This window comes from Salmo salar, chromosome 10, assembly GCF_965601325.2.
Source record: "Salmo salar chromosome 10, fSalSal1, whole genome shotgun sequence".
Lineage (NCBI taxonomy): Eukaryota > Metazoa > Chordata > Actinopteri > Salmoniformes > Salmonidae > Salmo > Salmo salar.
Window position 1 is genome coordinate 87340498 of NC_138300.1, and position 20926 is coordinate 87361423.

Consider the following 20926-nt stretch of genomic DNA (forward strand, 5'->3'; position numbering starts at 1 on the left):
TCTAGTTCATTTTTATAGTGGTGATCAACTTTATACAGTGCGTTCGTAAAGTATTAAGACCTTCACTTTTCCCACATTTTGTTATGTTACAGCCTCATTCTAAAATTGATTAAATAAAAAACATTTAATCAACCCACACACACACACACCACACACACACAATACCCCATAATGACAAAACAAAAATAGGTCTAGAAAGTTTTGCTAAGTTTTTATTTTTAATAAGTATTCAGACCTTTTGCTATGAGACTCAAAGTTGAGCTCAGGTGCATCCTGTTTCCATTGATCATCCTTGAGATGTTTCTATAAACGTGGAGTCCACCTGTGGTGAATTCAATTGATTGGACATGATTTGTAAAAGGCAACCACCGGTCTATATAAAGGTCCCACAGTTGCATGTTAGAGCAAAAACCAAGCCATGAGGTCGAAGGAATTGCCCGTAGAGCTTCGAGACAAGATTGTGTCGAGGCACAGCTCTGGGGAAGGGTACCAAAAAAATGACAGCATTGAAGGTCCCCAAGAACACGATGGCCTCACGAAGTTTGGAACCACCGAGACTCTTCCTAGAGCTGTCTGCCTGGCCAAACTGAGCAATCAGGGGAGAAGGGCCTTGGTCAGGGAGGTGACCAAGAACCCTATGGTCACTGACAGAGCTCTAGAGTTCCTCTGTGGAGATGGGAGAACCTTTCAGAAGGACAACCATCTCTGCAGCACCCCACCAATCAGGCCTTTATGGTAGAGTGGCCAAACAGAAGCCACTCAGTAAAAAAGGCACATGACAGCCCGCTTGGCGTTTGCCAAAAAGGAAACCTAAAGGACTCTGACCATGAGAAACAAGATTTGCTGGACTGATTAAACCAAGATTGAACTCTTTGGCCTGAATGCCAAGCAGATGTTTTTCAGTGGCAGGGAGACTAGTCAAGATCAAGGGAAAGATGAATGGAGCAAAGTACAGAGAGATCCTTGATGAAGAGCGCTCTGGAGTGCTCAAGACCTGGGGTGAAGGTTCACCTTCAACAGGACAACAACCGTAAGCACACAGCCAAGACAACACAGGAGTGGCTTCAGGACAAGGCTCGGAATGTCACTGAGTGGCCCAGCCAGAGCCCGGACTTGAACCCGATCGAACGCCTCTGGAGAAACCTGAAAACAGCTATGCAGCGACGCTCTTCATCCAACCTGACAAAGTGAGAAACTTCCCAAATACAGGTGTGCCTAGCTTATAGTGTCATACCCAAGATGACTCGGCTGTAATCGCTGCGTCAAAGTACTATGTAAAGGGTCTGAATACTTATGTAAATGTGTTTTATTTTTAATACATTTGCAAAAATGTCTAAAAACCTGTTATTGCTTTGTCATTATAGGGTATTGTGTGTAGATTGAGGGGGGAAAAAACAATTTAATCAATTTTAGGATAAGGCTGTAATGTAACAAAATGTGAAAAAAGTAAAGGGGTATATTTTCCGAATGCACTGTAAATTGCCTGGCTCGGCTGATGAGACAGTGGATTGCGCAGTGAGATGGAACAGAGTAAATAGGAATTTCAACGTCATAGCTATAGCCAGTGGTAACTTGTGGAATAGACAACGGCTGGAATGCGGTTTTAACCAATCAGCATCCAGGATTAGACGCTCCCGTTGTATAATATTTGGATAGTCATTGTGATTGGAGGATAACTGCGAGTGTTATGAATCAGGATTAACTCCTCTGTTCTCCTCGAGCTCATTAATGATAGAATGTTCATATTTGAAAATGGCAGAAAGGCCAGTCTCATTGGCAATGACAAGGTGTGTAATGTTAGCTAAAGAGACTGATACACAGGTTGTCTCTACTGTAACCAAGAAGCTTGATCTTGACATCTAGCCACATAGATTGCAAGTTAGCCAACCAAATGCATAGCTGAGCTGGAAAGAATTCTGACATCTTAGATTTCTTGTACAGTACCAGTCAAAAGTTGACACAACTACTCATTCAAGGGTTTCTTTATTTTTTACTTCATTGTATAACAATAGCGAAGACATAAAAACTAGGGAAAAAAACAATATATTTTGATTTCTTTATTTGAGATTCTTCAAAGTAGCCACCCTTTGCCTTTGACAGCTTTGCACATTTATGAAGCTGGTTGAGAGAATGCCATGAGGTATTCGCCTGGAATGCATTTCAATTAACAGGTGTGCCTTGTTAAAGGTTCATTTGTGGAATTTCTTTCCTTCTTAATGCGTTTTAGCCAATCAGTTGTGTTGTGACAAGGTAGGGGTGGTATACAGAAGATAGCCCTATTTGGTGAAATACGAAGTCCATATTATGGCAAGAACAGCTCAAATAAGCAAAGAGAAACGACAGTCCATCATTACTTTAAAACATGAAGGTCAATCCGGAAAATTGTAAGAACTTTGAAAAAGTTTCTTCAAGTGCAGTCCCAAAAACCATGATGAAACTGGCACTCATGAGGACCGCCACAGGAAAGGAAGACCACTGTTGCAGAGGTAACGTTCATTAGAGAGTAAATTGCAGCCCAAATAAATGCTTCAGAGTTCAAGTAACAGACACATCAACAGTTCAGAGGAGAATCATGCCTTCATGGTCGAATTGCTAAAAGGAAACCACTACTAAAGGACACCAATAATAAGGAGACTTGCCTGGGCCAAGAAACACGAGCAATGGACATTAGACCGGTGGAAATCTGTCCTTTGGTCTGATGAGTCCAAATTTGAGATGTTTGGTTCCAACCGCTGTGTCTTTGTGAGACACAGAGTAGCGAAATGGATAATCTCATATGTGGTTCCCACCGTGAAGCATGTAGGTGGTGATGTGATGTGGGGGTGCTTTGCTGGTGACACGGGGAGTGATTTATTTAGAATTCAAGCCACACTTAACCAGCATGGCTACAACAGCATTCTGCAGCGATACACCATCCCATCTGGTTTGCATTTAGTGGGACTATCATTTGTTTTTAAACAGGACAATGACCCAACATACCTCCAGGCTGTGTAAGGGCTATTTGACAAAGGAGAGTGGTAGAGCGCTGCATCAGATAACCTGGCCTCCACAATCACCCGATGATAAGAGATTTATATGTTTAAATGTAATGATTACATAATTCTACCCTGAAACTTAACTGTGATTATTAGTTTATGTAGCATGTATAATGAATAATTAAAGTACTAAACGTAAGTCCCATAAGGTTTAGTAGAGACCTGTGAGGAAGAGAAATGTATGCGTGTATGTGTGTGCCTAAGAGAATACCGAGAACAATTAAGACTGTTTGGCTCGACCTGGCTAGAACCGAGAAACCTATGATAGGACAGGGAGTACTTCTCAAGGTTCCTCTAATCTCGGGGGAATGGAACGGACAGCGCTGGGTAGTGATTAACAGTGGTGAGAACTCTAGGGAGGGATACAACTCACCTACTGTTCGTGTGTATGTATGTGCGTAGGATATCTACTGTTTGTGTGGATGTACGTGCGTAAGGAAGAAGCAAGTTATAAAATGAATGTCTCTGTATTATGGACTTCAGAACGTTCTCTGAATAAACTGTACGAACCTTTTGCAGAAGCTGAGTCTTTGCCTAATTATTATTAACCCAGTGTCTTACAAACCTTTGGGATTAGTCAAAGCTTATTGATTCATTGGTATAGAAAATTCTCTTGACACCCGACCTCAACCCAATTGAGATGGTTTGGGATGAGTTGGACCGCAGAGTGAAGAAAAAGCAGCCAACAAGTGCTCAGCATATGTGGGAACTCCTTCAAGACAGTTGGAAAAGCATTCCTCATGAAGCTGGTTGAGAGATGGCCAATAGTGTACAAAGCTGTCATCAAGGCAAAGGGTGGCTATTTTGATTTGTATAACACTTTTTGGGTTACTACATGATTGTGGTGTTATTTCATAGTTTTGATGTCTTCACTGTTATTCTACAATGTAGAAAATAGTAAAAATAAAGAAAACCCTTGAATGAGTAGGTGACCAAACTTTCACTGGTACTGTAGTTATACTTAACTTATAAGCAGTGCCGTAGCACCCCCCCCCCCCCCCCCCCACGCAGCCCCTGCGAAGCAGTATTGAAAATCACACCGTCTGTATTTTGAAATACCCCGGAAATATTGCCCAAGCCTACAAAAGACGCATCCTGTTTGCAACAAGGCATTAAATTCATTCTGCAGAAAATGTGGCTAAGCAATTCACTTTTTGTCCTGAATACAAAGTGTTGTATTTGATTTGCCCCAAACATGTTACGGAGTTCCACTCCATATTTTCAAGCATAGTGGTGGCTGTGTCATGTTATGGGTATGCTTGTAATCGTTATTAAGGACTGGGGAGTTTCAGGAAAAAAGAAAACAAGAAATGGAACTAAGCACCGCCAAAATCCTAGAGGAAAACCTGGTTCAGTCTGCTTTCCACCAGACACTAGGAGATGAATTCACCTTTCAGAACAATAACCTAAAGCACAAGGCCAAATCTACACTAGTTGCTTACCAAGAAAACAGTGAATGTTCCTGAGTGGCCAAATTATAGTTTTGACTTAAATCTACTTGAACATCTATGGCAAGACTTAAATGGTTGTTTAGCAATGATCAACAACCAATTTGACAGAGCTTGAAGAATTTTGAAAATAATAAAATGGGCAAATGTTTCACAATCCAGGTGTGGAAAGCTCTTCGAGACGTACCCAAAAAGATTGACAGTTATTATAGCTGTCAAAGGTGACCCAGGGGTGTGAAGACTTATGTAAATTAAATATTTCAGCATTTCATTTTCAAATATGTTTTCACTGCCATTATGGGGTATTGTGTGTAGATGGGTGAGTAAAACTAAGTTAATCAATTTTGAATTCAGGCTGTAACACAACAACATTTTAGTCATTTAGCAGACGCTCTTATCCAGAGCGACTTACAGTAGTGAATGCATACATTTCATACATTAATTTTTTTCCTGTGCTGGCCCCCCGTGGGAATCGAACCCACAACCCTGGTGTTGCAAACACCATGCTCTACCAACTGAGCTACAGGGAAGGGGTATGAATACTTTAAGGCAATGTATATGGGAATGGTTACTTTGGACAACTATTGTCTGCAGTTACTGCACCACGCTGACTACCTATGTTCCGCAAATTCAAATCTGGACATCGAAGCCAGTTGCATTTCTTTTTTTCCCCCCATTCAAGACTTATTTAGACCTGGGACACCAGTTGGGTGCAATTAATTATCAGATAGAAAATAAAATCAGGAGGCTCCAGAGCTCATAGGGTAATATTTGAAAAACATGCCTCATACCTTGAGTTTGGAGCTGGGGTTGAGCATGACATACTTGCAGGAGCCCTGAACATTCTCAGTCCAGCTGGCCAGCCAGGTCACTGTGTTGTCATGGCGAACCTCCTTCCAGTGGTGACCAGCAGGGGGCTCTGGGATACAAGACTTTCTAAGGGGGGGGTAGAGAGGTCAAAGGTCAGATACTGTAGGCATGCGACAGCATTGCACAGGGTTTCCACTAGATAACACAGCCAAAATTGTCTATATCATAGTTAAAAATGAATGAAAACAAACATTAGCTTGTTGGTCTTAATTTAAGTTTAGGCATAAGGGAAATCACTTTTTTTAACTGTTGCCAAAAAGTTGGAAGCATAGAATCGTCTAGAATGTCATTCTATGCTGTAGCATAAAGATTTCCCTTCACTGGAACTAAGGGTCCTAGACCGAACCATGAAAAACAGCCGCAGACCATTATTCCTCCTCCACCAAACTTTACAGTTGGCACTATGCAGCCAGCGTTCACCTGGCATCCGCCAAACTCAGATTCATCCGTTGGATTGTGCTGACGTTGCTTCCGGAAGCAGTTTGGAATTCAGTAGTAAGTGTTGCAATCAAGGACAGACGATTTTTACGTGCTACGCGCTTCAGCACTCGGCGGTCCGTTCTGTGAGCTTGGGTGGCCTACCACTTTGCAGCTGAGCCGTTGTTGCTCCTACATGTTTCCACTTTACAATAACAGCACTTAGTTGACCGGGGAAGTCTAGCAGGGCAGAAATTTGACAAACTGACTTGTTGGAGAGGTGGCATCCTATGACAGTGCCACGTTGAAAGTCACTGAGCTCTTCAGTAAGGCCATTCTACTGACAATGTTTGTCTATGGAGACTGCATGGCTGTGTGCTTGATTTTATACACCCGTCAGCCGAATCCACTCATTTGAAGGGGTGTCCACATACTTTTGTATATAGTCTGAAAATGGCACCTTTATGTTTTGTAGTAAAAAAAGACAGAGATAAGAGTTTACAATGACATCAACCAATTAGTAGACAATTAGTAGGCAATGCTTACTCACAATTTTTTTTACTACAACGCATAGAAACACACCATTTTCACATATGTTGAGGTGGTGGGGATGATGAATATGAAGTTGAAAAATTGTGACGTTTCCCTTTATGGTTAGGTTTAAAATGAGATTAAGAGAAATTGTAGAAATAGGCAAGGTTAATGATTTTGTGGCTGTGTTAACTAGTGAAGACCATTACACAGGGGCTGAAGTTGAACCCCGACTACTGCGGTGCTTGCTGATTTACATAAAGACCCTAAAGCCCTCTACAAGCTTCACATGCGTAGATCTGCATGTGCTGGTGGAGTCAGATTTTTTGGAGCAAAGTGCACCTTTTGGTAACATAATACCTTGCTGGTCCAGACTCCCAAATTTCAACATTCCCAAGGGGGTGACATATTTTCTTGTCGTCTTCTCATTTGTGGTGAAAGCAAAAGAGTCGTCTTCTTCCCTTACTAGTATGTTGGCTAAACACAGCAGGCTAGCTAGCCTTTTAGCTTCCCACATATCCATGTGAAATAATCAGATTCATAATTAAATAATATGCCCTGGCAAATATTGTTATACTTGCCAGTGTAACCTACATTATCCTAATTTTATATAATGCTTCAATGTAATCACATCCATATCAGCTAAAAATAGAATGTCAGAATTTCATTATCAAACCATGTTTTCATCCACTGTTTTTATGAGAGTACAGTCATACCGTATAAAAATAAATCACGACAGCTGTGATGGAAAAAGTACATTTAAAGTACAATTTTATAAATGCAGACAAATAATTTGTTTGTTTGACATGGTGGGATCTTGTTGTGTCGGTAAAATGGATTATGCGATAAATGGCAGTGGAAATGCCTTTATGCGTAAATATTGATATAATGGAAAAGGGGGATATGCGTCTTCCGCATTTAACCCAACCCCTCTGAATCAGAGAGGTGCGGAGGGCTGCAATAATCGACATCGTCTTCGGCGCCCAGGGAACAGTGGGTTAACTGCCTTGCTCAGGGGCAGAACAACAGATTTTTACCTTGTCAGTTCGGGGATTCAATCCAGCAACCTTTTGGTTACTGGCCCAACACTAATGACCATCATATCGAAGTAAACTTTGAGTCACGCGATGATATCTGGTCCTTCCACTACGACTCGGGAAACCACTCAGTTTATTTGGCTACAGAAGAAATAAAACGATGAACTTCACAGGGTGGTGAAAGTGAACAATGAGGAGCTTGATAGAAATATCGAAGGTCTTATTCTGGTGGCATGATGATCGATGCTTGACAAATTAAAATATTCTCGCACTTATCCATAATTACCTCATGTAAAACTAGCCTACCCACACAGCCTACACACTGCATCTGTGACCTGTTTGTGCACGAATCCTATTTAACGCAACAGTTTGTGACTAAACTATCAGTAGAGTTGAAAATGTGATGGAAACACATTGAAGTTTCGTTTTTTTATGTGGTACATGAAAACTTTAGCGAAAAAGTTGATTTTGTGTGCACTGCCATCATGCACTGATTTTATCTGCAACAAGTCAGTTGGTGGAATATTTTAAGGTTTGAGCAGTCACTGAGATTATATTGTTACCAATGCAAAATAAGATGCTTATTTAATGCCAAGCTAAACCAAGACAGCAATCTTGAAGTGATTTTGAAGTAGATTAGCTTCCCACATCGCCTTGTGAAATAATCAGATTTATAATGAAATATGCCCTGGCAAATATTTCTATACTTGCCGGTGTAACCTACAACGTTATCCCAGTTTAATATTCTGCTTGAATGTATTCACTACCATATCAGCTAAAAATAGAATGTCATGTTTTGAAGGAACCAAGAGAGCTTCATTGCCTACACAACACTGCCCCCACGGCAACACAAGGAGTGATATAGCACGTTACAATTTTCATGTGACACGGAAGCATGTCAAATGTTGGAGCACACTACAAGGAGTCGTCCCTTTTGTGACGAAAAAGATTGCGACACCGCTACGCTCCGTAGGGTCCGTCTCCGTAGGGTCCGTCTCCGTAGGGTAGAAATCAGTCCTTAGCTGACACTAATTTAGACCTGTGACTGGGAGGTTAATCACAGACTTGGATCATAATGTCAAGAGACACAGTTCTTAGAGTGGAGAAGTGTGGAAAACTACCATACTGTGGTCTTCCTCTAGATACAACTACTAAACCTAATGGAGGGGATGAATATTGCACATCCAAACCGGTTGTGGGACTGTTCCATAGTGTTTCGCCAGGCAGTAGCCTTCCCTTTTATTAACCTTCCCGTTTATTAACCCTTTTCACTTCTGAAACCTCCCCTTTACTAGCCATTCATGTTCTGATCTGAGCCGGTCTCACTTTGCACAGTTGATGATGACGTCCTCCGGCTGGATCCTCTTCTTAAGCATGCCTTGTTTGGGGTGCTCCCCCCGTCCTCGGAAGAGACCTGGCGGCTCAATCTTAAAGTTGCCGATGCGTTCCCGGTGGTGGTCCAGTATACAGAAGCCATACTCCTCCACTATCTTCTGATTGGCTTCTTTCATCACCTGGAATGAAATACATATTGTTATCAGCTATGCCAATAATGCTATGAACCCCCTTCGCTCTCACAATATTCTGTATCCATAGCAATTACACTCAATCCAATATTGAAGTAGTCATTTAGATCTACCTTGAGTAATCGCCCTGTTTTGTCCGAGTTCCACTCACCAGTTTCTCCTCTTTGCTCAAGACCTTCCTAGCCTCCACCTTCTCCTTGTGCATGGTGTGGAGCTCCCGAAAATCACACTTATTCAGGTCACTAATTAGCACCCTCTCTTCCAGGGTCATCTCCTGCTCAGACAAACACAGGGACAAAACGCGAGAAACAGATTCACTACCGAATTGTCCTTGTCCTCAGTCAGTCAATCAGGAATCTTCTGAGTAGACCTACCTAGTAAAACACAGAATGCCAACAGGTCCCTCCAACAGGGACACTAAACAAGTAGCCCTTTTATTCAGTTATGATTCATTTAAATGTTATTTTTTGCAGTAAAATGTCATGACAACACTGACTCCCTTTAATGTGGCCTCCTACAGCAGACGAGTTGGCCTGCACGGCCCCGGGGATGTCACTATGGCCACCTCATTCTGTCCATAAATCAGGAAGCTTATTTGAGTAAATGTCAATGTAGACAGTGCACCAAACATCAGGAACACCTTAATGCTTCCCATAATTGTGTCAAATTGATTGGTGGCCCATTCTTGATACACACAGGAAACTGTTGAGCATGAAAAGCCCAGCAGCGTTGCAGTTCTTGACACTCAAAACAGTGCGCCTGGCACCTACTACCATTCCCCGTTCAAAGACACTTAAATATTTTGTCTTGCTCATTCACCCTCTGAATGGCACACATATACAATCCATGTCTCAATTGTCAAGGCTTAAAAATACATTATTAACCCCTTTATCTACACTGATTGAAGTGGATTTAAGTGGCAGCATCAATAAGGGATTATAGTTTCACCTGGTCAGCCAATGTCATGGAAAGAGGTGTTCATAATGTTTTGTACACTTGGTGTATATGACTAATTTATTTCCACTTATTTGAGGAAGGATTCTATAAGAGCAGCATGTCAACATATCCAGAATCCAGAGCCCCAAAAATAATTGGGGACATTCATTGAGCAAGGAATCCATACTAGCATTACATCAACATATTTAAAGGAAGGGGAGTTTAGCTATAGTTAAATATAAAAAAACAAAAATCTGGGATAAGGAGCTCTAATGCATTGTCTTGGCACCAGTAAAATTGTGATAGTTTCCCTAATACAGATCCAGTCCAGACACTCCAATGACAGTGTGGACACCGACCTTCCCTCTAAGCATGATTGACAGGCAGCGGGTGGGCGGAGACTGGGGGCAGTCAGGCGAGGAGAGGTTTCCCGTTATAATAAAACAGTTTAATTGGATTTGTTCATATGCGGGGAGCGACTTGTCTGGATTAGCATATCAATGCCTTTACACAAATCATATTTTCAAGAGCATTGGGCACTAAGCAGCACGAAATTAATTCTGCATGATACGCCTTTGGGCCTGGTGGAGTGTTGTGTACAGAGGACACCCCACATACACCCATGTCTGTCATACTGCATCTATACTGAGCAAAAATAGAAATGCAACATGTAAAGTGATGGTCCCATGTTTTAGGATCTGAAATAAGATCCCAGAAAAAGCTTATTTCTCTCAGATTTGGGTGTACAAATTTGTTTACATCCCTGTTAGTGAGCATTTCTCCTTTGCCAAGATAATCCATCCACCTGATAGGTGTGGCATATCAAGAAGCTGATTAAAACATCATGATCCTTACAGGTGAACCTTGTGCTGGGGACAATAAAAGGCCACTAAAATGTGGTTGTTACAACACACTGCCACAGATGTCTCAAGTTGAGGGAGCGTGCAATTGGCATGCTGACTGCAAGAATATCCACCAGAGCTGTTGCCAGAGAATTTAATGTTTATTTCTCTACCATAAGCCGTTTCCAACATCGTTTTAGAGAATTTGGCAGTATGTCCAACCAGCCTTACTACGGCAGACCACGTGTAACCACGGCAGCCCAGGACCTCCACATCCGACTTCTTCACCTGTGGGATTGTCTGAGACCAGCCACCCAGACAGCTGATGAAACAAAGGAGTATTTATGTCTGTAATAAAACCCTTTTGTGGGGAAAAACTCATTCCGATTGGCTGGGCCTGGCTCCCCAGTGGGTGGGCCTATGCCCTCCCAGGCCCACCAATGGCTGCACCCTTGCCCAGTCATGTGAAATCCATAGATTAGGGCTTAATTCATTTCTTTATTTAATATGAACTCTAACTTGGTAAAATCGTTGCGTTTCTATTTTTGTTCAGTATAGTTACCTCTGCAGGGACATTGAACATCTCTTTATTCGTTGAACAGTATAGGGTCCTGAGGACCATGTTCACGCTCTCAACCACTACTCCTACTTGTTTGGTTCTCGGGTTGGACTTCCAACTCCAAAATAGTTCATTTTTTTAAATCTTAAATATGCTATGCCGACAACTTGAGCCATTGATGTGATTCCAAGAACAAGCTTAGAAAACAAAATAAGATGTTTCAAGGGTTGGTCTCTAGGCTTTTCTTCCTCCTTCACTTCTCACCTTCCTCCAGTCCTTGAAGAAGTTGTTTCGGAACACATCTTTTGTGGTGTATTCATGGTCAAGCATCTGAGCAAAGAACAGGGCCACCTCCTCTGCAGCAAGGCCCAGCTTCACAACTTTACCTGGTGAACAAGCACATCACACACACTTCCATCAGATCCATAATCTTAGCTACATTTTCAGTAAGCAGCTTGCAGGTCCTAAGTGGGAAAAAATATATAATGTTGTAGAATAGTTTAGTACTCAGCTTTACTTTTTTCCTCTTGTATTACTGTCTGAAACTAACAGGTGCAAATGCTTGGTAAATCTTGCCCTTGTCATGTTCTCCAAATAGGGGAGCGAAGTGGCACCACTATACGAGTAGCTGAAGTGACTAGAGGAGCTGTGACCTCTGAGTCAGGCTATTGGAGCTTAGTCAGAACCAAATGCATCATATCAACTAGTGATGGGGATTATATTATTGTTGCACTAGTTTGCTGTACCTGCACCAAAACTCCTGTAATTGTCCTTCATAGCTTGTTCTCCTCCATCTTTTTAAATATGGAGCCAAATTGTTTTCAAATTTCCATGACTGATCGAAACTCGTTTTCTCATGGCTCTCTTGTCCCACTGCAGCAGACATATGGTGAGCAACATGTTTGGACCATGGAATCACAAAATCACAGTATTGAATTGCATACATATCGTATCAGACCCTTAAGTATTGTGATAATATCGTATAGTGAGGTCCCTGGCAATTCCCCGCCATAATATCATCCCCAGAGGTCCCCTAAGAGCCAGTTCAGCAGGCCAATCAATGCCCAGAGAGAGAGAGAGGCTGAGGCCTGCAGTGAGCGGCTGTGGATTTACATTCCATACCACTCCGATGGGTGAATCAGCTGTTGAGTCCTGGCCCCAGAGAGAGACTTCACTACACACACACACACACACTTAACTTATCAAACCTACTCTTTTGATATAGGAGCTGTCAGGGCTGCACTATTGGGGAAAAAAATATATAAAAACTATGGTTCTCAATCAAATATTTGATCCAGACAGCCAGACATCCCCGGGCTGTATGCCCTAAATAAAGGAAGCTGATCTTTTGCAGGCAGCTGTTGATCCATGCAAATCAATACAGAGTTGAGGAACAATCTTCTGGGGTGAATGATGAAAGGGAGGATCCTCCCCAGAGTGTTGTAGATGGAGGAGTGTCAACAACATTCAATCTGACCCAGACAGAATGCTTGGACAGTGAGTTACAAGCCTTCCTAGCGCAACTCTCATGCCAGGAAGTCTACTTAGATATTTAGAGCGAAGAGCCTCGCTTTGAGAAGTGTTACGCGTTTACTTCTAAATGGTCGATGATCTGACAAGGTGAGTATAAACCTTCAAACCAGCAGGGCTGTACTGACCATTGTAGTAGAAGTTAACGTTGTCTGGGAGATGCTGGTACTCCGGTGGGAAAAAGGGACCCCTGTGCTCCAGAAACTTCCATTTTATACCATCCTCATACTTGTCCTCTTCCCACCTGAGGGACAAGAGTGCGTTTCAGAATGAGCCTCTCTTTCAGAAAAAGGTTCATACATCCACCTCCCACACATAGAAAAACAAACAAGTCCCACCATCTCCAGCGCTGTTGCTCCTCTTCTTCTCTTTTTTTGATCTTCAACGCTTTTGCTGCCTCAATCTCTTCCTTTGACTTCTTCTTTGTAGTGACTGGATGCTCCGCCTCCTCTTTCTTTGGCTTCTGGGAGATCAAGACAGCACCGCAGAAACAAGACAATTTACACAGTAGGTGATTTACAATCAGTGAGCCCATTGTAAAATGTCCCAAAACAAAGCTTGTTTGTTATTTCAGCTGTACTTATCTGAGTCATATTCGCCAAGCACTAACATTATACGACAGCAATATTTGTGAACAAAATAAAAATAAAATTTATAAACATCTATACTGACCAAAAATATAAACGCAACATGCAACAACTTCAACAATTTTACTAAGTTAGTTCATATAAAGGAAATCAGTCAATTGAAATAAATGAATTAGGCCCTAATCTATGGACTTCACATGACTGGGCAGGGGCACAGCCATGGGTGGGCATAGGCCAGCCACTGGAGACCCAGGCCCAGCCAATAAGAATTTGTTTTTCCCTACAAAAGGGCTTTATTACAGACAGAAATACTCCTCAGTTTCATGAACTGTCCGCGTGGCTGGTCTCAGATGCTGCCGCAGGAGAAGAAGCCGGAGGCGGAGGTCCAGAGCTGGCGTGTTTACACGTGGTCTGCAGGATGTGAGGCCGGTTGGACATACTGCCAAATTATTTAAAACAACGTTGGAAGCAGCGTATGGTAGAGAAATTAACATTTAATTATCTGACAACAGCTCTGGTGGACATTCCTGCAGTCAGCACGCCAATTGCACGGTCCCTCAACTTGAGACATCTGTGACATTGTTTTGTGACAAAACTGCATATTTTAGAGTGGCCTTTTATTGTCCCCAGCACAAGGTGCATCTGTGTAATGATCATGTTTAATCAGCTTTTTGATATGCCACACCGGTCAGGTAGATAGATTATCTTGGCAAAGGAAAATGCTCACTAATAGGGATGTAAACAAATTTGAGAGAAGAAAGCTTTTTGTGCATATGGAAAATTTCTGGGATCTTTTATTTCAGCTCATAAAACATGGGACCAACAATTTACATGTTGCGTTTATTTTTGTTCAGATTTAGTTTCCACTTCTCAGTTCATGTGAGTGAAAAGTGGGAGAAAATGACTAGAACATTTGCCTTCTCCCTTGCTCAGGGAGGATGTCTACCTTCTCTATCTTTATCCCCTCCTTTGTGTTCTTCTCCGTCCTCGGGTCAGCCTCGTCCTTCTCTTTCAATTTCCTATTTAACCTGAGGGCAGCAAATAACGTCTGTGTACAGCAACAATGTGCAACACTATTTGCTCACCTCCAACAGGTAGTGGTGTGGTGGAACTGATGTTTGGATGTTGCTAACACTTAGTCATAGGGTAACTGAATGACAGATGGAGCGAGGGCTAACATATATAATAAGGGAGACCTGCTCACGTGGGGGTTGCACTGGAACATGAGGGACCTTCCATGGGTTCATCCTCTGGTCTTTTCCTCTTTTTCCCCCTCTTTTCTGGCACAAAGTCTCCATCTTCAGGCTCCTCTTTTACAGCCATATTAAACCTGAGGAAAGCACAAAGAAACACTGAACAATAACCAGTCACTTTCATATCAAGTGGTTGGAAAGCATGATCACATCCTGCTGCGGTCCCCTTTTACTTCCCAGTAAGACGGAGCTATTCATAGAGTAATACCGCAATCTAAAAGTACACAACTTAGTGACCACACGTAATTACATAATTACAGTGATTAAACATTATAGAAAAGGGCCTAATGCTATTAGTATAATACTAGGACTGCAAGCTTGTATTTCCCTGCAGTGTGCCTTGAAAGTGGGAAGGAAATGGACCAAATGAATAAATCAGCATTACAACCACCACTGCAACTCAATTACAGTACTGCTTCATTTCACATGGTTGGATGGAAGGAAAAGAAAGAAAACAGCTGTAAATGCTAATTCCCATTACAGGCAGAACAGGATAATGTACAGGGATGCCAAGTTTTGAAAATCGCTTGAGTGAGATTTCCTATGGTGAATGTCATTGTCTCCACCCCTAGCCAGGGGGTCCTTAACTGGGGGACAGACACTGAATTAGATCGGGGTTTTTTTGTTAGAAAATGCTAATATTAGCAGTGGCTAACCACAGGATGGACTGAAGTTTCTTTGTCCATAAGAAACCAATGTGAATGTAATTTGGGTGAACTATCAATTCAAAATCTCCTGACTAGGAGGTCCCTCTCCAAGAGGGTTGCCTGCCCACACCTGATCTATGTTCCCCAAATACTTTTCATTTCAACAAAATTAACCTACAATCAAGAAAAATCAAATGAATATTAATTTTCAGGTGGTTGAGGCTGATGTGCAAAATGTTGCCATCATCTTACTCTACATAGGAATAAATGCAAAATATCTTGCCTACCATTTCGGTAGGAATAAATGACAAAACAAGATATTTGAGGCAAGGGGCATTTCAATATAGCCCATTCTCATTTTATGACAGCCATACCACACTGTTTTCAAAACTGTCCATGAATGCTTATAAAAATGCATAGCCCTCATTGAAAATAAATAGAATTTAAAAAAAGTTTGAAGACAAGTTGGTAAATCAGATTTCGAATAGACCAATTACATCAGCGGATTTGGTAAGAAATATTCAGAAGTTAAATATAAAAGTATGGGGAATAATAGTAGTGTTCTTGCTGAGATAAGCACATTACTTAGTCTATATTTTAGCCCATTGTAGGGGAAGGGAATTGTTCTAGTGACTTACATCAGCTATTGTGTAAGACCAAACAATTACAGATAAAATCTCCTGAAGACAAGACAACATAGCAACAGATTTAGGCTACACCAAACCCAAATGATCTTTCAATGTATTGTCCTGGCAGGTAGCCTACTGGTTAGAGTGTTGGGCCAGTAACCAAAAGGTTGCTGGATCAAATCCCTGAGCTCACAAGGTAAAAATCTGTCGTTCTGCCCCTGAGCAAGGCAGTTAACCCACTGTTCCCCGGGCGCTGAAGACATGGATGTCAATTATGGCAGCCCCCTGCATCTCTTTGATTCAGAGGGATTGGGTTAAATGCGGAAAACACATTTCAGTTGTACAACTGACTCCCACTAGAATCAGTTACAGTACACATTTGGGTTCACAATTTGTAAGGGCAAAATAGTGTTCATAATATAATTACACAAATCAGGTCACCCTAACAACATTTATTCTAAATGCTGCCTTTTCGTTGTTAAAGCCTTATCAACCTAGTACTAAATTGCCAATGATCAAACAAGGTGAATAATGTGGGCTATGGATCTGGGCTAATCTAAATTGTGGATTAAATCCCTATATTATCACATGCTGTCATAAAGCATTCTGCAACAATTAGACAAAACAGCACTACAAGTTGACGTGCTGCTCTTTTGACAATTGAGGTTATAAACTTTGATAAGCGGAGAGCGAACATGCCTGTCCAGTCTGCCGTGACTGCACTCCACTCTAAATTGTGAGGGGCGTCTTTACAAATGCACATCCAATCGCCTTGGTTCCGGACCCTTACTAAACCAATCACAAGCTTCAATCTGCGGCGGTTCACAGTGCGGTGGCAGGAAAATGATGGATCTACCGGGTGAAGCTGGTGCAGATAACGCTCATGATGTAGAATTGCTGGTGCATTTGCGCCGATTTGAAAAAAAAGTTAACGCACTGATTTCAGTGGATTAATAAAAAATAAATAGGGAACTTTTTTTCCATGCGTGAGAAAGAGTTGTGCCGTGTGAACAGGGTGAAATGCGTGACTCGCGCCCTATGCATGAGAGTTGGGAGCACAGATAATGTATTTAATGGGATAGTTTGGGATTTTGTCAGAGAGGTCCTTTATATACACTTCCCAATAGTCAGATATATTGATACCATTTTTATGCATCTGTGTCCAGTATGAAGGAATAGAGAGGTAGTTTTGCAAGCCGCACGCAGATACATAAAAATGGTATTCACGAGTTTCTGAATCTGGGGAAGTAGATTGCCATAATCCCGAACTATCCGTTTAAGGACCTCCAACCCTCCACTTCACCCCCTTTTCTTGTCACCGACAACAGTACAGATGGGTAATGATTGGATATTCTCACAGTTTCTTCCAACTATCTGTCTGAATGTCACCTAATTCATCTGAACAACTCATTCCTGTATGGTAAATCAAAATATTCTTTCCATTTCCTAAGCGAGAGAGGTAGACTTCAATAGGATTAGGAAAATGTTGAAATGCCAATAGGTTCGTCTGTGAGGGAGAAACAGCCTGAGCAAGTCTAAGAGAGAGTCCATAAACAGAGAATTAACTGTATATGTCATTCACTTTGTCAGTGTGACTATAAGGAAGCAAAACCGATACTGTTATCTGTAGCGGATTGTACCTTTCAGATGTAGCCTAAACTCCCACCATCCATCCCCTCAGAACACAACGCTTTTTAATTTATTGCTTTTCTGACAAGCCACAGACACTTTTCTTCAATACAGCAGGAAATACATTTTCTGATAGACAGCCAACACTCCCTGAAAAATGGGGAATGGATCCTGTCCAGGCTCTTGGAAATCCAAATCACAAGAATTAATTTCGATCACCTCCCTACCATTTGAAATGTTAATGAATTAAAACTAAATTTCCAATGGCAGCAGAAATGTGCTGATGTGACACTTTGAGCGATATCAAGCCACAACTGCAACAGAGCTGTAGTTGAGCATAGCCATGACAATTAGCTGGCTCTCTCATTACCAATACTGTTAATAGGATGCAGTCTCAGAGGAAAATGCCCACCTCACATCGTCATCAAAGCTCTCCACGCTCTCCGTTTTCAAAGCCTTGACCTAATTTAGAGGGAAAACAGAAAAACAAGTCAGAGCTCAGCACAAAAGATAAAATACTCAAGCTCTTCTCTCAACTCAGTTTGTGGTCTGTATGTACAGTACCAGTCAAAAGTTTGGATGCACCTAATCATACAAGGGTTTTTCTTTATTTTTTACATTGTAGAATAATAGTGAAGACATCAAAATTATGAAAACACATGGAATCATGTAGTAACCAAAAGAAGTGTTAAAGAAATCAAAATGTATTTTATATTTGAGATTCTTCAAAGTAGCCACCCTTTGCCTTGACAGCTTTGCACACTAAGCATTCTCTCAACCAGCATCATGAGATAGTCACCTGGAATGCATTTCAATTAAAAGGTGTGCCTTGATAAAGGTTAATTTGTGGAATTTCTTTCCTTCTTAATGCATTTGAGCCAAATCGGTAGTGTTGTGACAAGGTAGGGGTGGCATACAGAAGATAGCCCTATTTGGTAAAAGACCAAGTCCATATTATGGCAAGAAGGCCAGTCCATCATTACTTTAAGACATGAAGGTCAGCCAATCCGGAAAATGAAGAACTTTGAAAGTTTGTTCAATGCAGTTGCAAAAACCAAGCGCTATGATGAAACTGGCTCTCATGAGGACCGCCACAGGAAAGGAAGACCCAGAGTTACCTCTGCTGCAGAGGATAAGTTCATTAGAGTTAACTGCACCCCAGATACATGCTTCACAGAGTTCAAGTAACAGACACATCTCAACATGAACTGTTCAAAAGAGACTGTGTGGATCAGGCCTTCGTGGTCGAATTTCTGCAAAGAAACCAAGAGACACGAGCAACAGACAGACCGGTGGAAATCTGTCCTTTGGTCTGATAAGTCAAAATTTGAGATGTTTGGTTCCAACAGCCGTGTCTGTGTGAGACGCAGAGTAGGTGAGTGGATGATCTCCGCATATGTGGTTCCCACTGTGAAAAATGAAGGTGGTGGTGTGATGGTGCTTTGCTGGTGACACTGTCAGTGATTTATTTAGAATTCAAGCCACACTTAATCAGCATGGCTACCACAGCATTCTGCAGCGATATGCCATCCCATCTGGTTTGAGCTCAGTGGGACTATCATTTGTTTTTCCACAGGTCAAAGACCCAAAACACACCTCCAGGCTGTGTAAGGGCTATTTGACCAGGAGAGTGATTGAGTGCTGCATCAGATGACCCGACCTCAACCCAATTGAGATGGTTTGGGATGAGTTGGACTGCAGAATGAAGGAAAAGCAGCCAACAAGTGCACAGCATGTGGGAATTCCTTCAAGACGGTTAGAAAAGCATTCCTCATGAAGCTGGTTGAGAGAATGCCAATAGTGTGCAAAGCTGTCAAGGCAAAAGGGTGGCTACTTTGAAGAATATCAAATATGTTTTTTTTGTTTAACACTTTTTTGGTTACTACATGATTCCATGTATTATTTCATGATTTTAATGACTTCAGTATTATTCTACAATGAAGAAAATAGTAAAACTAAGGACAAACCCTTGAATGAGTAGGTGTGGACAACAATTGGGGAGAACGGGTTCGTGGTAATGACTGGAGCGGAATGGTATCAAATACACCAAACTCACTCTGTTCTGGCCATTATTATGAGCCTTTCTCCCCTGATTTTTTATATATAAAAATACTCATATTGGACAAAGCGGTACTGAAAGTGGTATTTTGACCTAATACAGAATTAAGCTATATAATGGACAAAATAATTTACTAAGTAAATTAACACATCAAGTAACATAGGGCTACAAAGGACCTGTGAATAACGTTGCAATTCAATCAAAAATAAATCGTAGTATGTACAGTGCATTCGGAAAGTATTCAGACCCCTTGACTTTTTCCACATTACAGTCTAATTCTAAAATTGATTAAATTGTTTTTATTCCGTCATCAATCTACACACAATACCCCATATTGACAAAGCAAAAACAGGTTTAGACATTTTTGCAAACATATAAAATAAAACTGAAACATCACATTTACGTAAGTATTCAGACCCTTTACTCAGTACTTTGTTGAAGCACCGTCGGCATCGATTACAGCCTCGAGTCTTCTTGGGTATGACGCTACAAGCTTGGCATAGCTGTATTTGGTGAGTTTTTCACATTCTTCTCTGCAGTTCCTCAAGCTCTGTCAGGATGGATGGGGAGCATCGCTGCACAGCCATCTTCAGGTCTTTCCAGAGATTTTCGATTGGATTCCGGTCTGGGCTCTGGCTGGGCCACTCAATGACATTCAGAGACTTGTCCCGAAGCCACTCCTGCATTGTCTTGGCTGTGTGTTTAGGGTCGTTGTCCTGTTGGAAGGTGAACCTTAACCTGCTCAGGACCTCAGACTGGGGTGTTCATCACAGATCTCTCTACTTTGCTCCGTTCATCTTTCCCTTGATCCTGACTAGTCTACCAGTCCCTGCAGCTGTAAAACATCCCCAAAGCACAATGCTGCCAATGCCATGCTTCACCAGGTTTCATCCAGATGTGAGACTTGGCATTCAGGCCAAAGAGTTCAATCTTGGTTTCATCAGACCAGAGAATCTTGTTTCTCATGGTCAGAGTCCTTTAGGTGCCTTTTTGCAAACTCCAAGAGGGCTGTCATGTGCCTTTTACTGAGGAGTGGCTTCTGTCTGGCCACTACCATAAAGGCGTGATTGGTGGAGTGCTGCAGAGATGGTTGTCCTTCTGGAACGTTCTCCCATCTCCACAGAGTAACTCTGGTCACCTCCTTAACCAAGGCGCTTCTCCCCCGATTGCTCAGTTTGGCTGGGCGGCCAGCTCTAGGAAGAGTCTTGGTGATTCCAAACTTCTTCCATTTAAGAATGATGGAGGCCACTGTGTTCTTGGGGACCTTCAATGCGGCAGACACTTTTTGGTACCCTTCCCCAGATCGGTGCCTCGACACAATCCTGTCTCTGAGCTCTACGGACAATTCCTTTGACCTCATGGCTTGGTTTTTACTCTGACATACACTGTCA

At 41.9% G+C, this 20926-nt stretch overlaps 1 protein-coding gene across 4 annotated transcripts in view; it reads right to left on the reverse strand.

Annotated features, from left to right (window-relative positions):
- The window catches only part of zgc:173742 (DNA topoisomerase 1), a 35432-nt gene that overhangs the window by 10935 nt on the left and 3571 nt on the right, over nt 1-20926 (reverse strand). For 3 of the 4 annotated variants that reach the window (XM_014124258.3, XM_045688172.2, XM_014124257.3), the window contains exons 4-12: nt 17889-17938; nt 14523-14648; nt 14265-14346; nt 13070-13194; nt 12860-12975; nt 11466-11587; nt 9016-9138; nt 8665-8852; nt 5275-5419 (exon numbers count right to left, since the gene is read on the reverse strand). In XM_014124258.3, the coding sequence (XP_013979733.2) occupies nt 5275-5419; nt 8665-8852; nt 9016-9138; nt 11466-11587; nt 12860-12975; nt 13070-13194; nt 14265-14346; nt 14523-14648; nt 17889-17938 (1077 nt within the window). Of the gene's footprint in view, nt 1-5274; nt 5420-8664; nt 8853-9015; nt 9139-11465; nt 11588-12859; nt 12976-13069; nt 13195-14264; nt 14347-14522; nt 14649-17888; nt 17939-20926 lie in introns of those variants that run through there. The other variant, XM_082957219.1, reaches the window with a different exon arrangement.